The following is a 24,499-nucleotide window of genomic DNA, read 5'->3' as shown; positions in this document are numbered from 1 at the left end:
GATCAGGGGTCTGTTACCAGGTGGCAATGAGCCCCGTGCCTCGCAGGAGGGCAAACAGGGTGGGGTGAAGTTTGAATGATAGCATAACGCGGCCAATCCTGAACCGTTACACCGCCGCACATGCTTACCAGGCAAAGCATGGCGCATCAGTTGCTGCTGCGACTGACCGCAATGTCGGCGTCAAACTTCCTCCCATATGTCGTAACGAGGCATTCCGGTCACATATGATAGAGGGGCCGCCTTTTCGGCGCTCCAGCGGCGCTCACTTTCCATACTGCCTGGTTTTACCGTTGAAATTCTATGGTAACTCTCTCAAAGTAGCTGCGCCTTTCAACATCTATAAAAATGGAGAATGCTATCAGATGTCTCTGCTTCCAAATTCACCGTTTAAACAACTGCCCCTAAGGCACTAATAAAGAAGTTAATGTTACCTTTCGTTACTTATTCTTGCGAAGCTCGCGCTATTAGGGGAAAATTTAATTTTTTTGCAAACACCTCTGCAATAACGCCATGTTCTCTGCTCTTATAGCTCATTTATGAAAAATCTGTATTCTCTAAAAAATGCAGCAGACCTAACGTGCCCTGTTGGAATCCACATACAGCGAAACATTCCCTAAATGCATAACGAGTGCTGAAGCACTTGTTTGTGTTTATTCAATGCGCGTGTAAAGTGAAATGGTACGCATTAGTCAAGCATTTCATAGACGAAATGCAATTTCTTGTAAACAACACACATATGTGTGATATAAGCGTTAATTACATGTCTTCGTGGTGCTCACTTTGGTGTTTGGGAGCTGAAGTAGGAGCAAAACTTTCGGTGCCATTCGTTTGGGGTACCCAACCTGCCCTTGGAGGCGCAGATGCGACCGTCCACGCCGTTGTCAGGCGACGCAACGCATGCACGACCATGAGGGCATCTGATCCAGTACCCTCTCTCCCATCTCGTCGCTGCTTTCTGCGTCACGTCCTGCTCGTCCTCTCCACCAGAGGCCAACGACCCGCATGCGCAGGCCGCATTCCCCCCTCTGCCTTCCACTGCTGCGGGTGAAGTAGTGCGAGCCGCCATCGCTCCTACATGGCGCGGCCGCCCCACATCCGAGTTAGCTGTTTGGCGAGAACAGCAACAGCAGGTGGCAGCCACGATCAACAAGACAGCCGCCGGGCGGATTCACGAAGAAAGCTTTGCTTTAAGGCTCTGTATATTCTAGACACTTGCACATGCAAAGAGAAAGCGGATCGCGTGCAAGGACTTGACTTGGGGAAACCACGTTAATGGCGAATGGGCAAACAGTGAATTGCAAAACGAGGCATGCACTGAAGGTTCTCGAAGCACGGTTGACAAAGCAAGACGCTTACTCCATCTTCTGAGTTTCGATTAACCTCGACCAGGGTCAAACTTCGATTTCCTCCTGGCGATCAAGTTTTTTTTGTTGATTACACCATACTTGCGTGCCTACACGGAGATAAGGAGGTCATATCTATACAGAGGAAGACGTTAGAAATACCGCTGATATGCAAATTAATTACATTCCAGCTACAATAGCGCCGCTACCACTGTACTAAAATGCTTATCCGAAAAACTTGCATGAGAAATAAAGTACATGTAGTGCTTACAGCTTCTGTAACATAAAAAACAAGAATTCCTTAACTCACGGGTTTTCTGGAGAAATAAAGTGTAGATTGCGCTGGCTATAACACAAATCTTAATTCCCCGTTCCATTTTCTTCGATAATACATTTCCTTGTAGACATCTGCGCGCACAATCGAGAAAGGCACAAAAGAAATGCACACATGGACACAAGCTCTGTTTTTCGAGAATAAACAGAGATGTGTCCTTGGCATTTTACTTTGCTGCTATGATCAGTGCTCCGCTGCGACAGCGTGGGGTGTTGGCACTTACGGGATATTGTAGCTTGGCCAGTAGGACTCCTTGCGGAGCACAGCCGTCACGTCCTCCGTGTGGATGAAGCCACTGGGCAGGAAAGAGGGGGCACGTAGAGCACTTGGGCGACGTGTCTCAAACATAACCTACGGCACTACGACTACACCGAATTAGACAAACGTAGGCGTTTAGTCATAACATGTCTAGACACTGCATGGCCAGCGCACGCCTGACATGCGTAGGCAAACTCAGTGCAGTTTTGAGCGCTGCAATTACGGTTCACAAGTGGATATGGACGGGATCTTTATATTTCGCGTGCTTACTGCTTGAGGTTTAGTATTTTAACATGTGCTGAAACAGCCCGTTTCCCGGAACCTCTTACAACATTCTCATTTGAAATTTTCATGCAAATGGAAGTCTTACCAAGTCATTGAATAATTTTTTAGAAACATATATCTAAACAAGAATATTGTGACACGCTCCATAAGGCAGCCAACAGCACTCATATCATGCCGTAATTCTGTAGTGCATTGCACACGCTGGAAATTATGTGCTGTCTAATTTAGGAAGCCCAAGCTAGGCACCTCGGTTCAGCAAATATCGTGTGCGGTGGCGACAAGCCGCGGAGGCACTGCGAATTTCGGTACCGATGTGGGAAGTTGCCACTGACGATTAAGCAACGTAGTTCGCTCTGTTATAGTCTAAATCATATCACTGTTCAAGTATAAATAATTGCTTTTTTTCAGAACTTAATGACAATGCAGCTGAAGAAGAAACACCCACGGCAAGGATTCCAGAATCCAGAGTAGTCCATCTGGGAGTTGCTGTCCTGATTTGAATTTGTTATAGTCGACGATCATCCATTGTTTGCTGTTGCTGCGCACAAAAAAAATTAGAGAAAACACAACTGAAATCTCAAAAGCCATCAGCCTTGGAGCAAAGCATAGAATATGCGTGATTTGCTTCGCATGAATACATTATCATAATTTAGAGCCTTAGCTCTGATGTGTACGGCAAGTACGGTAATACCGTAACGTCCGAGGCGTGTGCATGCGTGCACTTTACCGTCCGGAAAGTCTTTCCGTATGGTCTACTGGACACTAATGAGGATATACCGTAGCTGTGTGAGAAGCTTGATTGGCTAAACCAAGACAAGTCAAACTCGGCAAGAAAATGGCGTCGGCCGGACAGCCCTTTCAAAGCTACCGAATTATAACCCGCTCAGCTTATCCCCACATTGCGCTTGCTGCAGCCTATATAGGCCACTCCAGAAATGAAAAACACACAAAAATTTCCCTGGTGATATATGGCGACGGTAATACGCTAGCATTGAATCAACATAGCGACTCAAGGTATTGCCACCGTCTAAACGAGTTTTGTATGACGCGTGCATTGCAGCGGGACCCCTCTTTCGCGCTCCCCTAAGAACACTCGGCGCTATGCCATCTTCGAAATGCATTGCACGGCGGTGCGTGCGACTAGAGTGTACTAGACAATGGCCGAGTGGGCCGAACGGCACTCTTCTGCTGAGGGGCCGCGTGCGGAAAAATTGTGCGAGGGCGCCGCGAGCATACGTTGTACACATACGTTGGTTACCACCATGGGCACAGACACTACGTCGCTTGGACTTCGTGCTGAATTGAAACTATGTATTTATTTGTTGTACCCTCAATGCTTTACAGCATTGCAGAGGGGATGGGCATAGAAAGAACGCGTACAATTTTTTTAAGGAGCACTTTACATGAAACAGAAAAATCAGAAAAAGCTGAAACAAATGAATGAAAGATAATGGCAGGTTGTCATAGGGTGCATGGAATCACATCGTGACACGTAGTTTATTGCAATATGCATGCAACACATGCCAAAAAGAAGGCGAAAAATGGGAAAACAAAAAGGCACCACTTCCTTTTGAGTTATTTCTTTCCTGATTTCGTTTTTTCCTCTTAAGTAGTTACTCATGGCAGGTTTCTTTTCCATTGCCACCAGCCATGAGATTATTTCAGCCTCTCTGACTTTCCGCTTGACATCCTTTTTGTTGTGTTGCTCACCATACAGGCCGCATACTTGCTGGCAAACTTAGTAGCTATTTTCCTCCACTGTGAATCAATGTTTTTTCTCTAAAGGTACCTCAACACTGTCCCAGACTATTTCCTTTCTTCCGTATTCTTCAATAGTTCTTTGGATGGATGGATGGATGGATGGATGGATGGATGGATTAATGGATGGATGGATGGATGGATGTTATGAGCGTCCCCTTTGGAACGGGGCAGTCGGTTGCGCCTCCAAGCTCTTGCTATTATGCTGCCTAATGTCCTACCTAGTTTAAACAACAAAAAAAAAAACATTATGAGCTACCACGCCCAAAATTTCTGATCCCCTATTGTGAACGGTGCTTTTGTACGTCTCCGTTTTTTGTCGTTTCCCTACTTTTATTCCACTAATCCCCCAATCGCATCTTACTAATCCCTACTGGGGACATGTTTACTTTACCAATGCTCCCGCTGAACCCAAGGGCTTCAAGGAGGCCAGTGGTGCCTAAATCGACCGCTGGGTAGACGTCTTCACGTTCTAATAAAACATGCTCCGTCGTTTCCCTAGCTTTACCGCAGCAAGTACATGCTTCTTCTTCCTTTTTATATTTAGCTTTATAGGTGCGTGTTCCAGGCATCCCGATCACGCTTCGAAAAGTAATGAGCTTCCCTTCGAGATATCATAAATTGTTTCTTTCCTGATTTCGTTTTTTCCTCTTAAGTAGTTACTCATGGCAGGTTTCTTTTCCATTGCCCCCACCCATGAGATTATTTCAGCCTCTCTGACTTTCGCTTGACCTTCTTTGTTGCTGTGTTGCCCACCCTACAAGCCGCATACTTGCTGGTAAGCTTCCTAGTTCTTTTCCTCCACTGTGAATCAATGTTTTTCCAGTATAGATACCTGGGAACACTCTCCCAGCCCATTCACTTTCTTCCATATTCCTCAGCCGTTCTTCATACTTAATTTTACTGCGAGCTTCCCTCACTGCAAAACTAGTCCAGCCCATATCAGCCTGCACAGCTTCATTTGTAGTCTTCCCGGGAGCGCCGAATGCGAGGCGACACACTGACTTTTGATTTCCGCCGAGTCCTGATTGTACCCCTGATTTAAACCAAACAACCGCATTTCCAAAATTAAGTCCTGGAACCATTACACCTTTCCACATACCTCAGAGGACCTCGTACCTATTGCATCCCAATAGCGCTCTGTGCTTCATTATGGCTGAATTTCTCTTCCCCTTCACTGTTATTGTTTTTTCCTGTGTTTCCATATATCTATTGCCTTTGCTTATCCATATACCAAGGTATTTATATTCTGCTACCCGAGATATTTCTTGGTTCTGTATCTCCACTGTCTGTTCACTGCTTTCATTGAATACCAAGACACCTGATTTTCTAACACTAAATTTCAAACCTAAATTGTTCCCTTTCTGTCTGCAGATATCAGCAAGACGTTGCAAATCACTTTGCTTGTTAGCTAGCAACACAATGTCGTCCGCATAAAATAAACCTGGGAGCTGCTGCTCTACTACTGTACGCACCTGTTTGTATGAGAGATTAACCTCGATATTCCTTCTAGCGCCCTCTTCATCCTCACCATGTACATCATAAACAGCAGCGGGGATAAAGGACACCCTTGCCTCAGTCCCTTGCTGATTTGAATTTTGTCCTCGCTCCTCATCCCTTCCCATTCAACGCACACGGTATTTTCTAGGTAAATCTCTCTCAAAAGCTGTAGGCAAATCGTCACCTAAGCCTTCCTCTTCCAGAATATCCCACAAAATATTGCGGTCTGCGTTGTCATAGGCTCCTGCAATGTCTAAAAAGGCCAGATACAACGGTCTGCTTTCTGCTTTCGATATTTCAATACACTGAGTAAGAACAAAATAAGTTATCATCGAAACGCCTACCTATTCTGAAGCCATTCTGAAGCTCTCCCAAAATGCCATTATTCTCTGCTCATGCTTGAAGCTTTAATTTGATTGCCTGCATTGCTAGCCTGTATATTACCGATGTAATGGTCAACGGTCTATACGAGTGAATTCTGTCTTTCTCCCCCTTACCTTTATAAATTAAATTCATTCTACTTTCTCGCCAACTGTCTGGTATTCGTCTATCATTTAAAATTTTTGCCGCTGGTTTCATAACTGCTTTTTTTTGTTGGCTTTTACCGCCATCTATCGGGCCGCTCAGTAACTATACGGTTTAATGACTTGATGCCCCGTCAGGTGGCCCTAAGCGCGGTGCTACATTAAAGCCCCTCAATTTTTCAAAAGTAGCGCCATTCTTAGATCTTTCCGACACCCCGCTCACCCTGGCGCGACCTCCTCCACGCTTCCTGTCGCCCCAGCCTCCTCCGCTCCCCCATTGGCCAATCTGTGTCACGTGGAAGCGGGCGCCGCGCTTTTGTATATTTTTTTCTTTCCAGCGCGGAGCAGGCGCCGCGCTTTTGTATATTTTTTCTTTCCAGCGCGCGCCGACCTCCATTGTTGGGCCTGCGCGACGAAAGTACGGCAGGTGGACTGACAGAGTGCGTTAGCTTTATAGGATGTGCAGGGCCGAGAACTTAATTGCGATGCCATGCTGCTGCGCCTTCGGTTGCCGCAACAGACACAGCGAGGGCAAAAAGCTTTTTGCTTTGCCGTCCGGCGGGCGCAACGCAAGAAGAAGTGTGGATTCGCAGGATCGGGCGGGCTGACTTCGAGGAAATGGCAAAGAACGCACGGCTTAGTGAAGTAAGGGCCACGGCTATTCACAACCTCTTATTTTGAGCCTAGTTCACGCCTTCCGCTTCGAAAAAGTGAGTGTTCATGCTCTGCGTGGTTTTTAGCGCGTTGTTTGACTTTCTTTTTTCGAATGTGCTCTCTTTGTTTCATATAGTATCGTCTTGCGGTGAAATGCACGCATCTGCAGCTGGCCTGTGACATAAAAGCGACTTTATTCAGTGTGTGTTTTGAGCTCCACCAGAAGTTAGCACATTCTCGACGCTATTGCAAGCTCACTATGACTTTCGATGCAGTCTTTTGGCTTCGAATGTACGCCCGCATGTATTGATTTGGTTTGTGGTGATTAATGTTTTTAGCGTTCCGAAGCGACTAAAGCTAGGATGGAGGTCGTAGTGGATGGCTCCGGATAACTTTATCTAGCTCGCCTGGGGATGTTTAACGTGCACTTTGATCGTAGAGTTGTACGTGGGCCGGTAAATTCCTCGTCGGCGTTTCATAATACTCGCGCGCTAGCGCTGCTTTAGAAGTTGGTGCCTCGGCGCGATTGTATTTCTTCAATAAATTTTATTTACTAGCGTAACAACTTGTGATTATTTCGTATTATTGACGGCGCTTCCAGGGCACCAAAGCGGCAACGGGAACACCAAAGCTAGAACCAGCGCTGGATGGGGCTCGCCGAAGCCTGTGCATGCCAAGGGGGTATAAGATCGCGGACAGCCAATTTTGTATGCGAACACTCCCTGCGACGCCTGCATTAGTGTAATGTTACGTGCTCTTCAGAGGCCTCCGTTAGCCATTACATGTGCCCTCCTGGAGCAGTACTTGTAAAAAATATATATATATCGTCACGATTACCAAAGCACCCCGCAATGAAAAAACGGCCCTGTTGCCAGGCATTGCTGACCGCACACAGCCGGAATCTCTCACGCGCCGACCGAACAAAAGTGTCCTGCAGGTACGTACACTACGTACACATACTTTCACGCTGTCAACACCTGAAACTTTCGTAATTACGCGCGTGTTTGAGTACACCGCGTGCTTGCGTCGCGTTTCAGCAACACGAACTCTCAACGTCGCGCGCTTTACGCCTTAAATACGCCTTGAATAATGGTCATTTTCTGTATTTCCTCCGCAATTCTAACACTAAATTCTAAAGGCCAGTTACCGACTGACGAAGAAAGATCTCGATTGAAAAAACTGCTCCGCAGGGCTCGAACGAACTTTTCTGTGGATTTCCTCCCGTAGCGTGTTAGCCGTCGTCTGCTACGGCAGGCCCACCACCGGCGGCGCCACCGTCGAGGCCGCGCCGAGCGGAGGAGGAGGGAAGCGAATGGCGCTACTTTGGGAGATTGAGGGGCTTTATGCTACATAATCATGTGCGTGCGTGCGTGCGTGTGTGTGTGTGTGTGTGTGTGTGTGTGTGTGTGTGTGCGCGCGCGCGTGCGTGCGTGCGTGCGTGCGTGCGCGTGTGTGTGTGTGTGTGTGTGGTTGTGTGTGTGTGTGTGTGGACGACGGATTGATGTATGGATTACCCTATGTTTACGTAAGTTGAACACCACGATGTTATAGTGATGTCTTTTCCGATGGCATTCCTTTTCGCGCTTCTACAATGGCTATAGCGACGCTCCGCCCACGTTATTGACATGATCAGCCGGCCGTGAACGGCGGATGATATGAGTGGCAAACGAGCGGAAGGCATAGCTACAATATTGTGTCGTACTTGCACCTGGTTCTTCGTATGCGCCAAAACAAACAAACAAAAAAACCCTAGCGAGATTTTTTTTTATTTTTTTTGCAGGTATGAGTAACGTACACTATGCTTATGACGCGTACGTTGTTTTCCAGCTGCGAACTAGCAAAGTTGGTAGGCCTAGTCGCATCCATCGCTTCGTTTCGGTTGCCTGGAGTCGGCAATGTTGGTTTTGGAAGGGAGAAACCATTCCTCCCATGAATGAAGGAGGAAAGTTGCTCCATTTAAAGACGAACATAGGGGACATCACCATTTCTCCCTTAATGGAGCAATGGGCACTCCTTCTTTTCTTATAGTGCACAAAGTCTGTGTAGTAAACTTTTTATGGTTTTCTTGCTTTTGTGCACCCGCGACTCTTATCTGCCAGTACCAATTGTAGTGTTAGCCAGAACTGTTTTTAACATTGTTTTCTAGAAGTAACGCGTAATTTTTGCCACAGAATTCGGCCATCACCAGCATGAAGTTACGTAAGAAAATGTTATGGATATCGTGTCATTTTAGGCACGCTTCCTGTTAGTGGTATATTGATCAGGGACAATGATCAAAGATAACAATATTGTTACGCCCACAAAAGGCGTTACTTTGAAGCCGGGTAGAGTTAGAAGCGATGGCCTTGGTCAACTGAGCGCCTGTCGAGATTCAGCGAGCCAGCCACACCTCGTCGTCCTCGTTCACCACCCTTCGGTGCCCCCGCATAGTGTTTGTTGAGGCGTGAACCCACTATGCACCTAAGCGCGTCACATTCGTGAACCCACTATGCACCTAAGAGCGTCACATTTCCCTCCGCGCAGACGAAGCCCGCCGGGCAAGTCAAACAGGCTGTCGAGAAATAAAGGGTTTTAAACGGGCGACATGCGAAAGTTCAGTCTTTGCTGACCGTCGGCCATTTGATGTGAGACGTGCTATGCGGTAGGTTAATTCGCTGATGCGCTCCGTAATAACATAGGGTCCAACATAGTGGGCCAGCAGTTTTTCACATAGTCCACGTTTCCTGGTTGGTTTCCAGAGCAACACTAAATCACCAGGGTCATATATCACGTGTCGGCGTCGGCGGTCGCAGCGTGCCTTCGAGCGGTCTTGTGAAACAAGAGTGCGTAACGAAGCAAGTCGTCGGGCTTCTTCAGCAAGACAGACTGTCTCTGATATACAAAGATTATCGTGGCTGGAAAACGGGAAGATAGTGTCTAGTGTATAACGAGGCGGACGAGCGTAGAGAAGAAAGAAGGGACTGTAGCCCGTAACTTCATGCCTTGAGGTGTTAAATGCGTACGTAATGAAAGGTAGCACGCTGTCCCAGTTCTTATGATCTGACTCGACATACATGGACAGCATGTTAGTAAGAGTTCTGTTCGTGCGTTCCGTAAGGCCATTTGTTTGGGGATGATACGGGGTGGAATGTCGAAACCTTGAAGCACATAGACGAAGCATCTCTTCGACCACGTCTGCAGTGAACTGCCGCCCACGATCGCTGATGATGACTCTGGGAGGTCCATGTCGGAGAATGACAAAACGCAGCAGAAAAATACACACTTCGGTTGCAGTAGCCGATGGTATTGCAGCTGTCTCACAGTAGCGTGTCAAGTGATCGGCACACACGATAATCCAGCGATTCCCATCGGATGAACGCGGGAAAGGACCGAGGAGGTCGATGCCAACTTGCTCAAAGGGAGAGCTGGGGGGTGGCACTGGATGGAGTTGACCAGGAGGAGCACTCGTCGGACGCTTATAACGTTGACACTCGCTGCAGCTGGACACATACTGGGCGGTCGTCTGGCGCATTTTAGGCCAGTAGAACCTTTCTTGGAGGCGGTAGAGAGTTCGCGCAGAACCCAAATGTCCAGATGTTGGATCGTCATGCATAGCGCGCAAGACGGAGACACGGAGACTCTCCGGGACCACCAGAAGATATCGTGGGCCTGTAGTAGAATAGTTCTTTTTGTAAAGAACCCCATCACGAACACAGAAACGAGTGGATGGTGCTGATCGCCTTGCAGTATTGAGCAGTGGTTCTAAAGTTCTGTCTTTTTGTTGCTCGACCTTGAAGGTATTTATATCAGGAAATCCCGGCTCCAGTGATGCGATATAGCAGTCGAAGTTGTCCGCGTCGCAGTCCGTCGTTGGAAGCGGCATGCGCGAGAGGCAGTCAGCGTCGGCGTGTCGGCGGCCGCTTTTATAAGAAACGGTAAAGTTATATTCCTGTAAACGGAGTGTCCAACGCGCAAGCCGGCCCGACGGATCACGGAGATTAACCAGCCAGCAGAGAGAATGATGGTCTGTCACCACAGTGAAGGGGCGCCCGTACAGGTACGACCGGAAGCGCTGTACTGCGAAAATAACTGCAAGACATTCTTGCTCTGTAACGGTGTAGTTACGCTCGGACTTACTTAAAGAACGACTCGCATAGGCGACGACGTGTTCTTTGGTGTCGACGCGTTGAATAAGGACGGCGCCGATGCCAATACCGCTAGCGTCCGTATGAACTTCTGTGGGAGCCGCATGGTCGAAGTGTCGGAGAATGGGATGAGACGTCAGACGAGACTTCAGCTCACGAAAACTAGCTTCACATTCAGGAGTCCATTCAAAGGGAACGCCCTTCTGGAGGAGGCATGTCAGCGGATACGCGATGTTGGCAAATCCACGAATAAACCGGCGGAAGTACGAGCAAAGCCCTAGGAAACTGCGTAGCTCTTTTACATGGCGAGGTTGCTTGAAGGCTTCCACCGTAGCAGTCTTCGCTGGATCAGGCCGTATACCGTCCTTATCCACTAGGTGTCCCAGAACGAGTGTTTGGCGCTCTCCAAAATGACACTTCTTCGAGTTGAGCACCAAACCCGCTTTGTCCAAGCAGTCTAGCACAAGATCGAGACGTGCGTTGTGCTCACTGAACGTGCGCCCGAAAATCACTACATCATCTAGATAGCACATGCATACTTCCCACTTCAAACCACGCAGGATGTTGTCCATGAAGCGCTCGAAAGTTGCAGGCGCATTACAGAGCCCGAACGGCATCACATTAAATTCAAAAAGTCCATCTGGTGTTACAAATGCCGTTTTCTCCTTGTCTGCTTCGTGCATAGGAATCTGCCAGTACCCCGACCTCAAGTCAACAGACGAAAAGTAAGACGCTGATGAGAGGCAGTCGATAGCATCATCAATACGCGGAAGAGGATATACGTCCTTTTTAGTGATGGTGTTGAGGCGGCGGTAGTCAACACAAAATCGCCATGTACCGTCTTTCTTTCTAACCAAGATCACTGGCGCTGCCCACGGACTACAGGATTCTTGGATCACATTCTTATTTAGCATTTCGTGGACTTGGTCATTGATCGCCTTGCGTTCCGACGGTGAGACTCTGTATGGTTTCTGTCGCAGCGGTTGGGCAGATCCCGTATCGATGCGATGGTGTATACGAGAAGGAGGAAACAATGGTGGTCCCTCTTGCTGGAAGAAGTCAAACAGTCGGGCATGTTTTAGCAGAATATTCGCCACTTCGTGACGCTGCTTAGTGCTGAGCGACTTGTTTACCATAGTCAGAAATGAGGAGTGCGCCGCAGGGCAGACATTAGCGAAATGGCGCTCATCCGCAGAATCAAGGGCCTCTGTAAGAATGGCGAGCGATAGCACGTGATCTTCATGGTAGGCGGCAAGTTTCAGACCCTGTGGTAGTATTGCAGGTTCACTCGAACAGTTTACGGCCCATAAGTTGGTGCGTCCCTGAACAACTGACAGCGTGCAATACGGTATCAGTACATTCCTCTTGATGCAACTCAGGTGAACGGGCTCCACGGTAGCGTCAAACGTTCCGTCGGTGGTGGGAAAACAGGCGACTGAAACACACGTTGCGGATAACGGAGGCACAACTGTATCCCGGGATACACAAAGCACACTTTCACGATACGGTGGGGCTTCCATAAACGCCGCAGCAAAGCTCGTACCTACACTGATTTCACCCGTTTTGCAGTCGACGGTGGCACCACACAGTTTCAAAAAATCAAGACCCAGGATTACGTCATGCGTAGAATGAGGTAGAACAGCGAACTCCGCGTTAAATATTTGACCACCCAAGGTAACGTCTACATTACACACGCCCACAGGATACAACAACTCCCCACTCACTCCGCGAAACGTATCGGCACGGTCCCAGCGAAACATCACCTTTCGTCCTAGGAGGCTTTTAAACGCAAGACTCATCACTGAAACGGTTGCTCCCGTGTCCACTAAGGCCATGGATGAAACCCCGTCAATTAGTACAAACACCTTATTCTTAAACATACAAATGGTTGGAGGTATCTCTGTCGATATCGAAGATTGTCCAGCGACCTCACCTCCAACGGCCGCGCTGGCTAGTTTTCCGGAGGTGGCGACGGGTATCGACGCCGCGGAGAGGGCGACCGGCTTACACGAGGAGCGGGTGGTGGTGTCAAGCTGCGATCGGATGCTGGAGAACGGTTCCGTAGCGGCTCCGGGTGCTGGTGAGGCAAGCTTCTTAAATATGTGTGCGAGGGCGAATATGTTTCGCCCAGAGGAGCGCGGCACCGCCTAGACATCGTCGATCGGTCGAACCTCGGTGGTTGGCGGCGATTGCAGTACCTGGCAATGTGACCCAAGTCGCCACAGCTATAGCACACAGGTAAACGACGATCGATGAACTGCCCTTCGAAGCGCTCAGCCGTGGGGGGTCGTGTAGCAGAGCGGAGCGGCTGAGCCTGCTGCACAGGAGGAACGGTCGGTCTGCGTGCAAACCTGCTGGGGCGAGGGTGTTCTGCTGGTCGGTGTTCGGGCGTAAATGTGTCCTCACGTGGCCATGGAGCACCTCTGTGGTTGACGTCTGTGACACATACCGCCGGTTGCCAGGAAGCGCAGGGTGCGGCAGGCGCCATGTGTTGCGGGTAATAAGCGTCAGGTTGTCGTATGACGTCGCGCGCAAGTTCCTGGTGCCGCAGCAGTTCTTCACGCACGATCTGCCGTATAGTAGACGAAAGATCGGCAGACGCGCTCTCATCGACGCTGGCAATGGTTGTCACATTCGCCAGGCGTCCAAACTTTGGCACAATGCGACGTGTTTTCAACGTCTCAAACGTACGGCAATGACGCACGACATCTGAGACGGAATCAACGTGTTCCCGACTTATGAGGAAATTGTACACATCTTCTGCAATTCCTTTGAGGAGATGTCCGACTCGGTCTTCCTCGGACATCTGCGGATTTACGATTTTGCACAGCTTGAGGATTTCCTCTATGTATCTAGTGCATGTTTCTCCAGGAGCTTGAGCTCTTTGAGCAAGTGTTCTCTCGGCGCGTTTCTGTTTGGCGTGGGTGTCGCCAAAACACTTCTTAATTTCCTCGACAAAGTGCTCCCACGTTGTTAGGGAGTCTTCGTGGTTTTCATACCACATCAGCGCTGTCTCACTCAGAAAGAGTGCAACATATTCAAGCTGAGTGATAGAATCCCAACGGTTGTAGCGGCTCACCCTTGCGTAGTGCATCAGCCACTCGTCGACGTCTTCGCCCACTTTTCCCGCGAACGAGCGTGGTTCCATGTAGTGCCGCAAAGGTCCGACTGGCGCTGACCTTTGAGAAGGTGAAACTATAGCTGGCATTTGTCCACCTCCGTCCTGAGCCATAGGGAAGGTCGTTGGCAAGAGACCGGCAAGACGACGGCTCCGGCGAAGTTCTAGATGTTGCGACTCCGTGGTACGTTCTGTCGTACCCCGCACCTCCACCACTCTGTTACGCCCACAAAAGGCGTTACTTTGAAGCCGGGTAGAGTTAGAAGCGATGGCCTTGGTCAACTGAGCGCCTGTCGAGATTCAGCGAGCCAGCCACACCTCGTCGTCCTCGTTCACCACCCTTCGGTGCCCCCGCATAGTGTTTGTTGAGGCGTGAACCCACTATGCACCTAAGCGCGTCACATTCGTGAACCCACTATGCACCTAAGAGCGTCACAATATTATAACGAAATCAAACAGGTTTATTAACTGCGTGGCACTAAGAGATGCAGATGACCAATGCACATCTAGGTAAATCTGAGAGTAAATAGGCATATATATTGACGACGTATATGTAAGAGGAAATTATCAAATAGTCCAAATGCAATAATTGAAAAAGTGAAATCTCTCGACCGGTTTAAGCGCGTTTCTTTTAAAAGCTGCACTAGCCCCAGGTGAACCAATCGACTCTCCGATGAAAGGAACCAAGGCAATTATTGGACGTTAATATAGACAACAGTGTTAAGGAAAATCTATTGCATATGCACTCAGACTGCATCAGGGAGACCGGGAAGTGTTTACCAATGTAATCTCTGTGCCTTGTCTGGCGATCTCCTTCAACGTGCCAGCAGGCGAAATGAAGTAGAAACATATTGCCTAATGGAATGGTACTTCCTACTCAGGTCCTATTCGACTTCAGAATTCACTATTAAAATTATCGAACACATGTTTCCGTTCGAATGCAACGCATAACAGCGCTTTTGAAATCTCGAAGGTGAGGAGCCTATGTAAATGAGGACCCTTATTCCGAATGATTGTGCGGCTGGAGACTCGTGGCTGTTGCGCAGAGGCGCACCAGTTCCTGAGACAACGCACGGGTGCTAATCGGTTTTGCTGAACAAGTTCGCAGCTCTCATTCAATATAAACACCCAGTTTTGGGGCAGCCTGTAGATCTGCTAGTTTGATTCAGGCAAGGGAAAAAAATGTTTACAGTCTCAGCATGTCTGCAACCCATTAAAACTGGGTGCCCAATGTAGTACCACGCTTACTTTTTCCAACGAACACAGCTGCTCTACAAATATCTTTACTTGTAAGTGAGGCATGCCGTTCTTTTAATTGCTTCATTATTGCGCTTATGATAGTGCACCGGATAACTGAAAACAGCTGTTTATAATACAGAAGCTGCTTAGTTGAGCGGACGTGTAGTTGGGGACGGCAGGTACAAAAAATAAAATAAGCGCTACATGTTTTTCTCAGAAATCAGACTCGGGAATAATTTCTTTCGTTTACAACCCTAGAAAAAAGCCGGAGGACGCAGCTACCTACTCTTTTTTGTGTCTTATTTAATTGTGCAAAGTCTGGCGTTTTACGTCTGGCAGCATGATTATGAGGCACCCCGGTGCTCAGTTCTCATCACCTGGGGATCTTTAACGTGCACCTAAACAGAAGTGCACGGGTGTTTTTCTATTTCGTCCCCATCGAATTCCGCGACATGGTTTGAAGCCGTGAGCTCACTTTTAGCAGCGTAGTGCCATGCCTACTATGTTGCCACTAATCAGGCTACCACGTCATTTTTTTTTTTGTTAGCATTGACTCGACAAAAAATTTCCGCACGGCTTACGGGCCAAAGATTAGCATGTATAATGGCTACCTAAAACTGTTTTCGGCATGCGAGGTCCGACTGCAATAAAAAAAACTATCAATTACTCCGCATTCTGTTACGCGAGGAAGACGGAGACATGAATGGAACGTTGCACTGCACTGGTTTTTTTTTTTTCTATAAGAACACGTCCTGTAAATATGAGTACAAAGCGCCGGACAGGGCAGACATGTTTTATTTGTTTGAAGCCGCAAGCAGGGAATTAACATGCGTTTTTCCGTTTGCGTTTCGAAAAACCGCCTGATGGAAAACCGTATGTTCAAAAATGCACACGAGGGATACATACTGCTTGAAGAACAAGAAGAGTATTTGTTCTCCAAAGGGAACTATGAATAACATTGTAGAATAAAAGCCGACACTGCGGCCCCAATGCACGTGGAAACAACGAGGGTCGTTAAAAAAATCAAATGAAATAAAGAATATAAAGAAAGACATCTATTGCTAAGGTATAAATACATGTCATATGCAATTATAAACACCGTTAGAGCGGTCTGAATGCATATACCAGCGCGCGAAGTAGTAAGAATGACCTTTCCGAGGAGTACCGCCAGCAGTTTGCAACTGGTCGACCTTGATACGGCCATATCCACTTCGATCGTAGCGCGGTCGCAGTATTTTTCGTCATTGTGCGCCTCACTACAAAGCATGGGTCACCGCAGCCGCTCCTTCCTCTCGACTGCATTCCAGTAGACTCTAGTGCGAACGTTGAGAAACGGGTCATGTGACAAATTGGCTCCTCTCGCGCTTCTTTCTGGACATGCTGCGCCATCTCGGGAAGCTGCCAAAAAGTCCGCGCGAGACCTCAGAGATGCGAAGCGTAGTGCCCCGGTTCGTGCGAGCGCTCAGAAATGTTCCCTTGCTTGTCGCATACTCAGTGGCACATAATGGTCCAAGCTAACGAAACGTTCATTGAAGAGCTGCGTCATTGCCACGATGGCGTAGCTCGCTAAACCGTTGGCGCGAAAAGTGGCACACACCCGGCGTATTTTGTGACGCAGCCTTCAAATGGGTCGGATTGCTGTCCTTCAAGAAACCTTGTGAAATGGTTTCGATTCCGCTGAGCATCGGAGAAATTTAGAGGATCTTGTTCGTCATTGCAGGGCGGCACTTTCCCAGTAGCGCATAGCTAGCGCCGTATAACGTAAAACTATTCCAATATGTTTTTATTCCAATATCCTGACGCCAAATTTGCGTAATCGCCGACGCAAGCATCGGGCGGTCACCCGCTGTGTTGTCTGTACAAACCAATCAAATGCTCCCCGCGTTCATAGGAGGTCACTTTTGCTTGCTTGAAAAAGGAATAACATTGCCTGCACTGAGCGGCTTGTCTTATCTAATTGACTCACAAGAGGCGAGGTGCGTGCTCAAGTAGAGAGGGATTCGATCAGGCCGAGCCAATGCACTGAATATCGATAACGGAGGAAGAGGGTCGTGCCGGTGTCTGCGATTGGTTCGCTTTCTCTTACTAAGCTTGCGGTGGTTCGTGGACAATCGTGGTGGCATGCAATGGAAGCTTAAGAATGACGCTAAAACGGATCCTCAGCAAACAAGAATTGGCAGAACAGGGTCATAAATGGGCCGAAAGTGCTCGAAAACTTTACACGGCCACGTAAAACGTTGTATAACACGCAATAAACCCATGCTCTCCGGCAGAGGCGAGTAGCCAGTGCAGGAGTGATCAGCGGCAGCCATCTTTTATTTCTTTCGGAATGAGGCAGCCTGCGGCTATTCAGAAAAAAATTCAATTTTGTTCGGCATATTAATGCATCTTTAACGCGGACGCGTCACTTTGACGCGGTAAGTTATTGCGGTTTTGTGACGTCGCGTGAGAGGCAGGTGAAGTGGGATCAGCCCGAAAACATTTGACCAATAGCCGAGGGCTAATGGCAAAAAGGCGTCGAATCAGATATAACTCTTTTTGTTTTGTTCGGTCAAATTATGCATAATCAGTTTGTACACATCGTATCAGATGGGGAGCTATAGCGGTTTTTGTGACATCGCGTGACAGACAGGTGAAGTGGGGGTGGTCCAAAAAGTATTTGACCAATCATGGTGGGCGGATTGCAGAACTGAAATAGAAAATTTTGGAATAGTTTTACGTTATGGTGCCTCTAGTTACCCAAGTTGACGTCAAGGGCGTTCCTTGGAGACCAGCAGAGAACGAGTGGCACATACCCAGTGCTCCAAGTTGGTGTCAACGAGTTTTGATAAGAAAGTATCGAATCACCTATTGAGCAAAAAAGCCGGCGTCTGTAGAAGCAAAACGGCACCTAAATTCCTATTAGCTGCAACACCACGTCACGTGCGCGCCTCAAGAGATCAGAGCGCGTGAAGGGGAAGGCCTGCTGCCGCGATGGTGCGTCAGGTGTTGCGCGAGGGGAGAGTGTATCACCACGGCTCCACGTCACCCTCGCTCCCACAAGTCTGTGTTATCCACGCGTTCCTTCTCCGCGCAAGCTCTCGTCAGCACTCTAACTTCTCACTCATACGCACGGCCTACAAGGCTGCATTGGGCCTCCCCGACTGCACTGGCACAGAGCGCCTGGAGAGTCTGGGTATTTTCAACATATATGATAAACAAGCCGCGGCAGTCTTGATAGCGCAGAGAGACTCAAGTTACAACCTAAGGAAGCTTTACTACAAATGCTTCACTACCACTTGGCAGGCCAGTTCTACGGGGAGGAGATGCACCAAGTACGCAGACAAGAAAGGGAACACATACACGTGGACCCAATGCCCAAGAACATGCACCCCATGGTTACAACGCCGGCCGCAGACGAGCGACAAGCGGCGGCTCTCACAAGGTTACGCAGCCACCCAAATACATACTAAAGAGACGCAAGTCCCTACCCCTCAAGGCAGAGATCATTTGCGGCGGTCATAAGTTGAAGGAACCAAGCGATCACGTCGACTACGATCCGTACTAAGAGCACGGCCGTGGCAGGGGCGACAGCTAAAGCACTACCCATACGAGCGGCAGAGGGAAAGAGGGAATATGCACATGTTCTCACGCATTCGCAAGAAGATTGCCGACTGTTACTCAGGGGCGTCCTCCCTCTGAGCATTCTAGGCATACCAGAAACCAACCTTCGGGAAGACCACGTCATCGCATCGTGTCACAGAAACGGATATCGCATCAGAGAAACGAACGGGCGGACCGCCTAGCTCAAGGACTAATTTCCCGTGCCGCGGACACAGCGACCCGGGAGGAATAGCTGACGCCTGCGCTGCCGCTAGATATCCTCGACCTCGACAGCCAAAGACGTGCCCGACAGACAATGGCGCCGCCGCACCCTAAACTCACAGGCTGGCAGTCCAGTGACTGGAGATGGCTACAGACAAACACATATCCCAACATACACACACTCAGCAAAATACGCCCGCCCCAATACGATAACTGCGGTCCTTAGCGGCAACACACCAACCCTCAAACATATCACTTGGCATTGCAAACAAAGACCGGCAGAGGGTAACTTGCCCCTCGGCTCACGCAACTAATCTGAATGTTCGTCGTAGGCGCGACTCGACTGGCAGTACCTGGGAAGCCAGCAGGCAACCTTGGACCAGGCCGAACGACCCACTAGAGCCAGTGGGGCCCTAGAATAGGGGCTCCACACGTAAGAACCTCAGTCGGCTCTTTAAATAAAATGTTTGTTCCTCCCCCTCCTCGGCAATTAATGTGTGATAAAGGAGAATAAATTCAAAAGGAAAAGCCTTCTCGGTAGTGAGTTTCGAACCTACAACCACACGCACTCAGAAGCCGCGTATCTTAGCCACTGGGCTTAAACAGCGCCTCCTAGATAGGAGGCCTCTGCACTCTGTTATATTACACCATGCTACTTGGATCAAAATTTCCATTTCCAAGCGGCGACGTGAAAATCACTGTGGCTTACTTGGGAGCGTCCCCAATAGATTCTGTCCTACCTTGCCCGACATCCATATATGGCTGTCTGGCAAGGTAGGATAACGTCAGGGATCGAAATGCACCGGCCTCGTGCTATAAGGCGTTGACCTTGCGTCTTAACGCGCTCGCTCGCCCGCAAGCAGTTCATAACTCGAAGGACCGCTCAGCCGCGTTCAGTTGGAAATTGCTTTCGCGTTCAGAACGAATTCATAAGTGCTTAGGTGTACTCGGCTTTTGTTTTTCGAACAGCGGTAGCTACCCAGTCCTGTGTGTACAATGACCCATGTCGGCGTACGTTTCGTTGAAGAGCGGCACGTATATACACTGCGCCACATATTCAGTGACCCAAGTTGGTCCGATCATTGGTTTCAACACTGTTAACTCCGCACAGCAGCCCAATGAGCTACCCATCCAACAATAAACTGCCCAGTGAACCAGGTAGGCGTGAAAAAGGCTACATAGATAGATAGATAGATAGATAGATAGATAGATAGATAGATAGATAGATAGATAGATAGATAGATAGATAGATAGATAGATAGATAGATAGATAGATAGATAGATAGATAGATAGATAGATAGATAGATAGATAGATAGATAGATAGATAGATAGATAGATAGATAGATAGATAGATAGATAGATAGATAGATAGATAGATAGATAGATAGATAGATAGATAGATAGATAGATAGATAGATAGATAGATAGATAGATAGATAGATAGATAGATAGATAGATAGATAGATAGATAGATAGATAGATAGATAGATAGATAGATAGATAGATAGATAGATAGATAGATAGATAGATAGATAGATAGATAGATAGATAGATAGATAGATAGATAGATAGATAGATAGATAGATAGATAGATAGATAGATAGATAGATAGATAGATAGATAGATAGATAGATAGATAGATAGATAGATAGATAGATAGATAGATAGATAGATAGATAGATAGATAGATAGATAGATAGATAGATAGATAGATAGATAGATAGATAGATAGATAGATAGATGGCCCCCGAAATGGTCGAGAAGTACACATAACCCTCTAACACATTACTAAGTGAACTGGTGAAACTCATGAAGTCTAACGATGCGGACGTACACAGAACAACACACAGCGGTGGTAATGACGCCATGTGATGCTTTCTCCAACAAGATTTGAAATAATTTGTGTAATATCGGTGTTTCTGTCGATGCGATATAAACCAAAAGGGTTTGCAAGTTCTCCCGCGCACCACTGCCGAAGCGTTACAACAGCAGATACGTAGCAACTGATCGCATATAGCAGTAATAGCTCGTGTGTCCAACGTGGTAAAGAATTGCAAAACAGGGCGAGTTGGTTGATTTCCACGGTAAAAGAAGCGCAATAATCACGGCAACAGAAGACAGAGAAATAGACAGAACAGGCTCTGATAAACTTCGCGCCACAAGGTGGCGCCACCATGATTATGCCCCCGGTAATCTAGCATTCCGGGAACATTTACTACCTGTAAGCGCAACCCGGAACACGCTACTATTCACCACAAGCTTTATTTCGCACTGCGCATGCAGCTCTGTTTTTCTGCAAGGCCTGTATACTAGGCAAGATAGCAAGCATCACCTAACCGTACAGACCCAGCGAAGACGTTCTCGGTCACCGCGCTACGGTAATACGGAATGACAATACCGTAGCGCAATCCTTGTGGTGACGCGGCAATTCTCAAGCTCTCACGTGCGTGTCCTTGGACGCAGCACGTTGCCGGAAAAGGCAGCTCGGCGCAACGCGGAAACCGGCCATTCGCGGCGCATTTACGCTACACTGGTGAAAAGTAGACGCTTGGACGCGGCCGGCGTGGAAATAGACCATGTTCTTTCCCACGTCCGATCCGCTAGACCTGAGTGCATTAAGCTCTAGCTCGTCTGGCCGGCATGCTGCTGGCCAGACGAGCTGAAGTGACTGAAGAGCCGACTGGAGAGATTGAGCTTAGCTTGCGGCTTCGGCAAACGAGAGAGCGCTTGCTCGCACTTATTGCCACGTGAGGCAACACGGGATTCCCACGCAGCTGCGAGTCACGTTTAACGCGCTGGACTATACCAGGGGCAAATTTTTGGCCATCCTTGGGCTCTATCATGGGCTCTATTCTTGACACGCCAGGCGGCAGCACGGCTGTCATTATCAGCGATGTTGGCTTTCTGATTGGCTGTCGGGCGGTCACCATGGCATAAATTTGTGCCGCGAAGCGGAAATTTTGCGGAACGCACTTTTAAGTTTTCATCAAGATGAAGAAACGGGCTGAGGAGCTGCAAACTATTTCGAATAAAATTGTTCTTTGGTCGTTGGCAGCTATACCGCGATGTAGCGCTTAAAAATGAATTTGACCGGTAGCGTGCACAAGCCCGCGGCACTGAATCTACATTTTCGCGAATATGTGGTGGCCATCCAAGATAGGCGCTATGTCAGCTTATTGATTGGCTACAGGTACATCATGTGAGGAGCGTCACAGGAAGAGTCGTTTAGTAAACGTCAATCTGACGTTTCGCTGGGCCTCGCTTGCAGAGATTTTCAGCCATAATTTGTGGCACAACGAGCCGCACGAATTATGCTAATGAGTGGCCATATCTGATGGCGGCCGAGAGGCATGTGCATCGCAGCATTTTCCCCGTCATTCGGTGCGATGAAAATATATACTTTTTTTTTTTTCAGAACGCGTGCTGATAACATTTGCGTCGCTCTCGGGCGGTGTTGGCATTTCTGTGTTGGGCCATCATATTTATAAAGAAAACGGCTTTATTTGAAATAATATTGGTTTAACATTCGAAATATTCTTCCACTTTTCACTCCTGTGTTCATATTGTCGTCATCATCATCATCCTATCTTATGTTCACTGCAGGACGAAGGCCAGCAGTGGACATTAAGATCCCTGGTCACCAATTACCCCTGTCCTGCGCCAGCCCATTCCAGATAGCGCGTGCAAATTTCTTAAATTCAACACCCCACCTAGTCTTCTGCCTTCCTCGACTCCGCTTCCCTTCTCTTGGCACCCATTCTGTAACCCCAATGGTCGACTGGTTATCTAACCTACGCATTAAATTGCCTACCCAGCTCCATTTATTTGTCTTAATGTCAATTAGAATATCGGCTGTCCCTGTTTGCTCTCTGATTCACACCGCTCTCTTCCTGTCTCTTAACGTTATGCCTAACATTCTTTTTAAAATTATGGGGTTTTACGTGCCAGAAAGACTTTATGAGGCACGTCGTAGTGGAGGACTACGGAAATTTCGACCACCTGGGTTTCTTTAACGTGCATCTAAATCTGAGTACACGGGTGTTTTCGCATTTCGCCCTCACCGAGATGCGGCCGCCGTGGCCGGGATTCGATCCCACGACCTCGTGCTCAGCAGCCCAACACTATAGCCACTGAGCAACCACCGCGGGTTCCTAACATTCTTCATGCCATCGCTTTTTGCGTGGTCCTTAACTTGTTGTCAAGGTCCTTTGTCAGTCTCCAAATTTCTGCCCCATATGTTAGCACAGGTAAAATGCACTGATTGTATACTTTCTTTTTTATCATAATGGTAAGCTTTTAGTCAGGATCTGGCAATGGCTGCCGTATACTCTACAAGCCATTTTAACTCTTGTGCAAAATTTGTTCTCATGATAATGGTCCCCTGTGAGTAATTGATTTCGGTAAACGTACCCCTTCACAGACTCTAGGGGCTTACTGGGGATCCTGAACTCTTGTTACCTAGCCTGGTTATTGATCATTATCTTTGTCTTCTGCATATTAATTATCAACCATACTTTTATAATCTCTCTGTTAATGTCCTGAATCATTTGTTGTGACTCGTCACCAGTGTTACTGAACAGCACAACGTAATCTGGAAATCGAAGGTTGCTGAGATATTTGCCATTGATCCTTACTCCTAAGCCTTCCCAGTTTAAAAGCTAGAATACTTCTTATAACCACGCAGTGAATAGCATTGGAGAGATTGTCTCCCTGTCTGACCCCTTTTTTGTAGGTATAATCCTACTTTTCTTGTGGGGAATTAAGGTAGCTGTGCACTCTCTGTAGATACTTTACAAGATATTTAAGTAAGTGTCGTGTACTCCTTGCTTACGTAATGTCTCTATGACTGCTGGTATCTCGACTGAATCAAAAGCTTTTTCGTAATCTATGAAAGCCATTTAGAGAGGCTGATTGCACTATTACCTAATTACCTGATTATCGATTATCGATTACCTGATTGCCGACATGGATGTGATCGGCTGTAGAGTATCCCTTCCTGAAACCTGTCTGTTCCCTTGGTTGACTGAAGTCCAGTGTTGCCCTTATTCTATTGGGGTATTATTTTTAAATATTTTATATAATATTGGAAGTATGTTATAATAGGCCTATCATTTTTCAATTCTTTACCGTCTTGCTTTTCGGGGATTAGTATAATTTTGGCATTCTTCCAGTTCTCTAGGACCCTTGCAGTCGATAGACACTTCGAATAAATGGCCGCTCGTTTTTCAAGCATTATGTCTACACCATCTTTGATTAAATCGACTGGTAGTCCATCTTCTCCTGTTGCTTTTCTTAGTTTCATGTGTCGCAAGACCCTTCTAACTTCAACACTGGAAGTAACGCTTGACGGTCAAGACATCCCGGAAAAGAACATGATCAGAATCCTGGGCATGTGGCTACAGGGCAGCAGAAAATGCAGCCACACCATCAGCCTGCTGAGCAAAGCGACGGAGCAGGTGGGCCGGATGATCAACAGGGTCTCCGAAAAGAGATACGGCATGAAAGAGGAAGACACATTCAAACTCGTTCGGCAGCCTGGTCGTCAGCCGAGTCATC

At 47.8% G+C, this 24,499-nt stretch overlaps 1 protein-coding gene across 6 annotated transcripts in view; it reads right to left on the bottom strand.

Moving 5' to 3' along the window:
* LOC126518704 (putative phospholipase B-like 2) overlaps nt 1–24,499 on the bottom strand; it is a 185,302-nt gene that overhangs the window by 41,606 nt on the left and 119,197 nt on the right. For all 6 annotated transcript variants that reach the window (XM_055064943.2, XM_055064945.2, XM_050168467.3 and 3 more), the window contains 2 exons: nt 2,666–2,758; nt 1,901–1,972 (listed from right to left, as the gene is read on the bottom strand). In XM_055064943.2, the coding sequence (XP_054920918.1) occupies nt 1,901–1,972; nt 2,666–2,758 (165 nt within the window). The remainder of the gene's footprint in view (nt 1–1,900; nt 1,973–2,665; nt 2,759–24,499) is intronic.

The sequence above is a fragment of the Dermacentor andersoni genome, chromosome 1, assembly GCF_023375885.2.
Source record: "Dermacentor andersoni chromosome 1, qqDerAnde1_hic_scaffold, whole genome shotgun sequence".
Taxonomy (NCBI): domain Eukaryota; kingdom Metazoa; phylum Arthropoda; class Arachnida; order Ixodida; family Ixodidae; genus Dermacentor; species Dermacentor andersoni.
The sequence above is the reverse complement of the archived record's forward strand: the minus strand, read 5'-3'. Positions and strand labels throughout refer to the sequence as shown.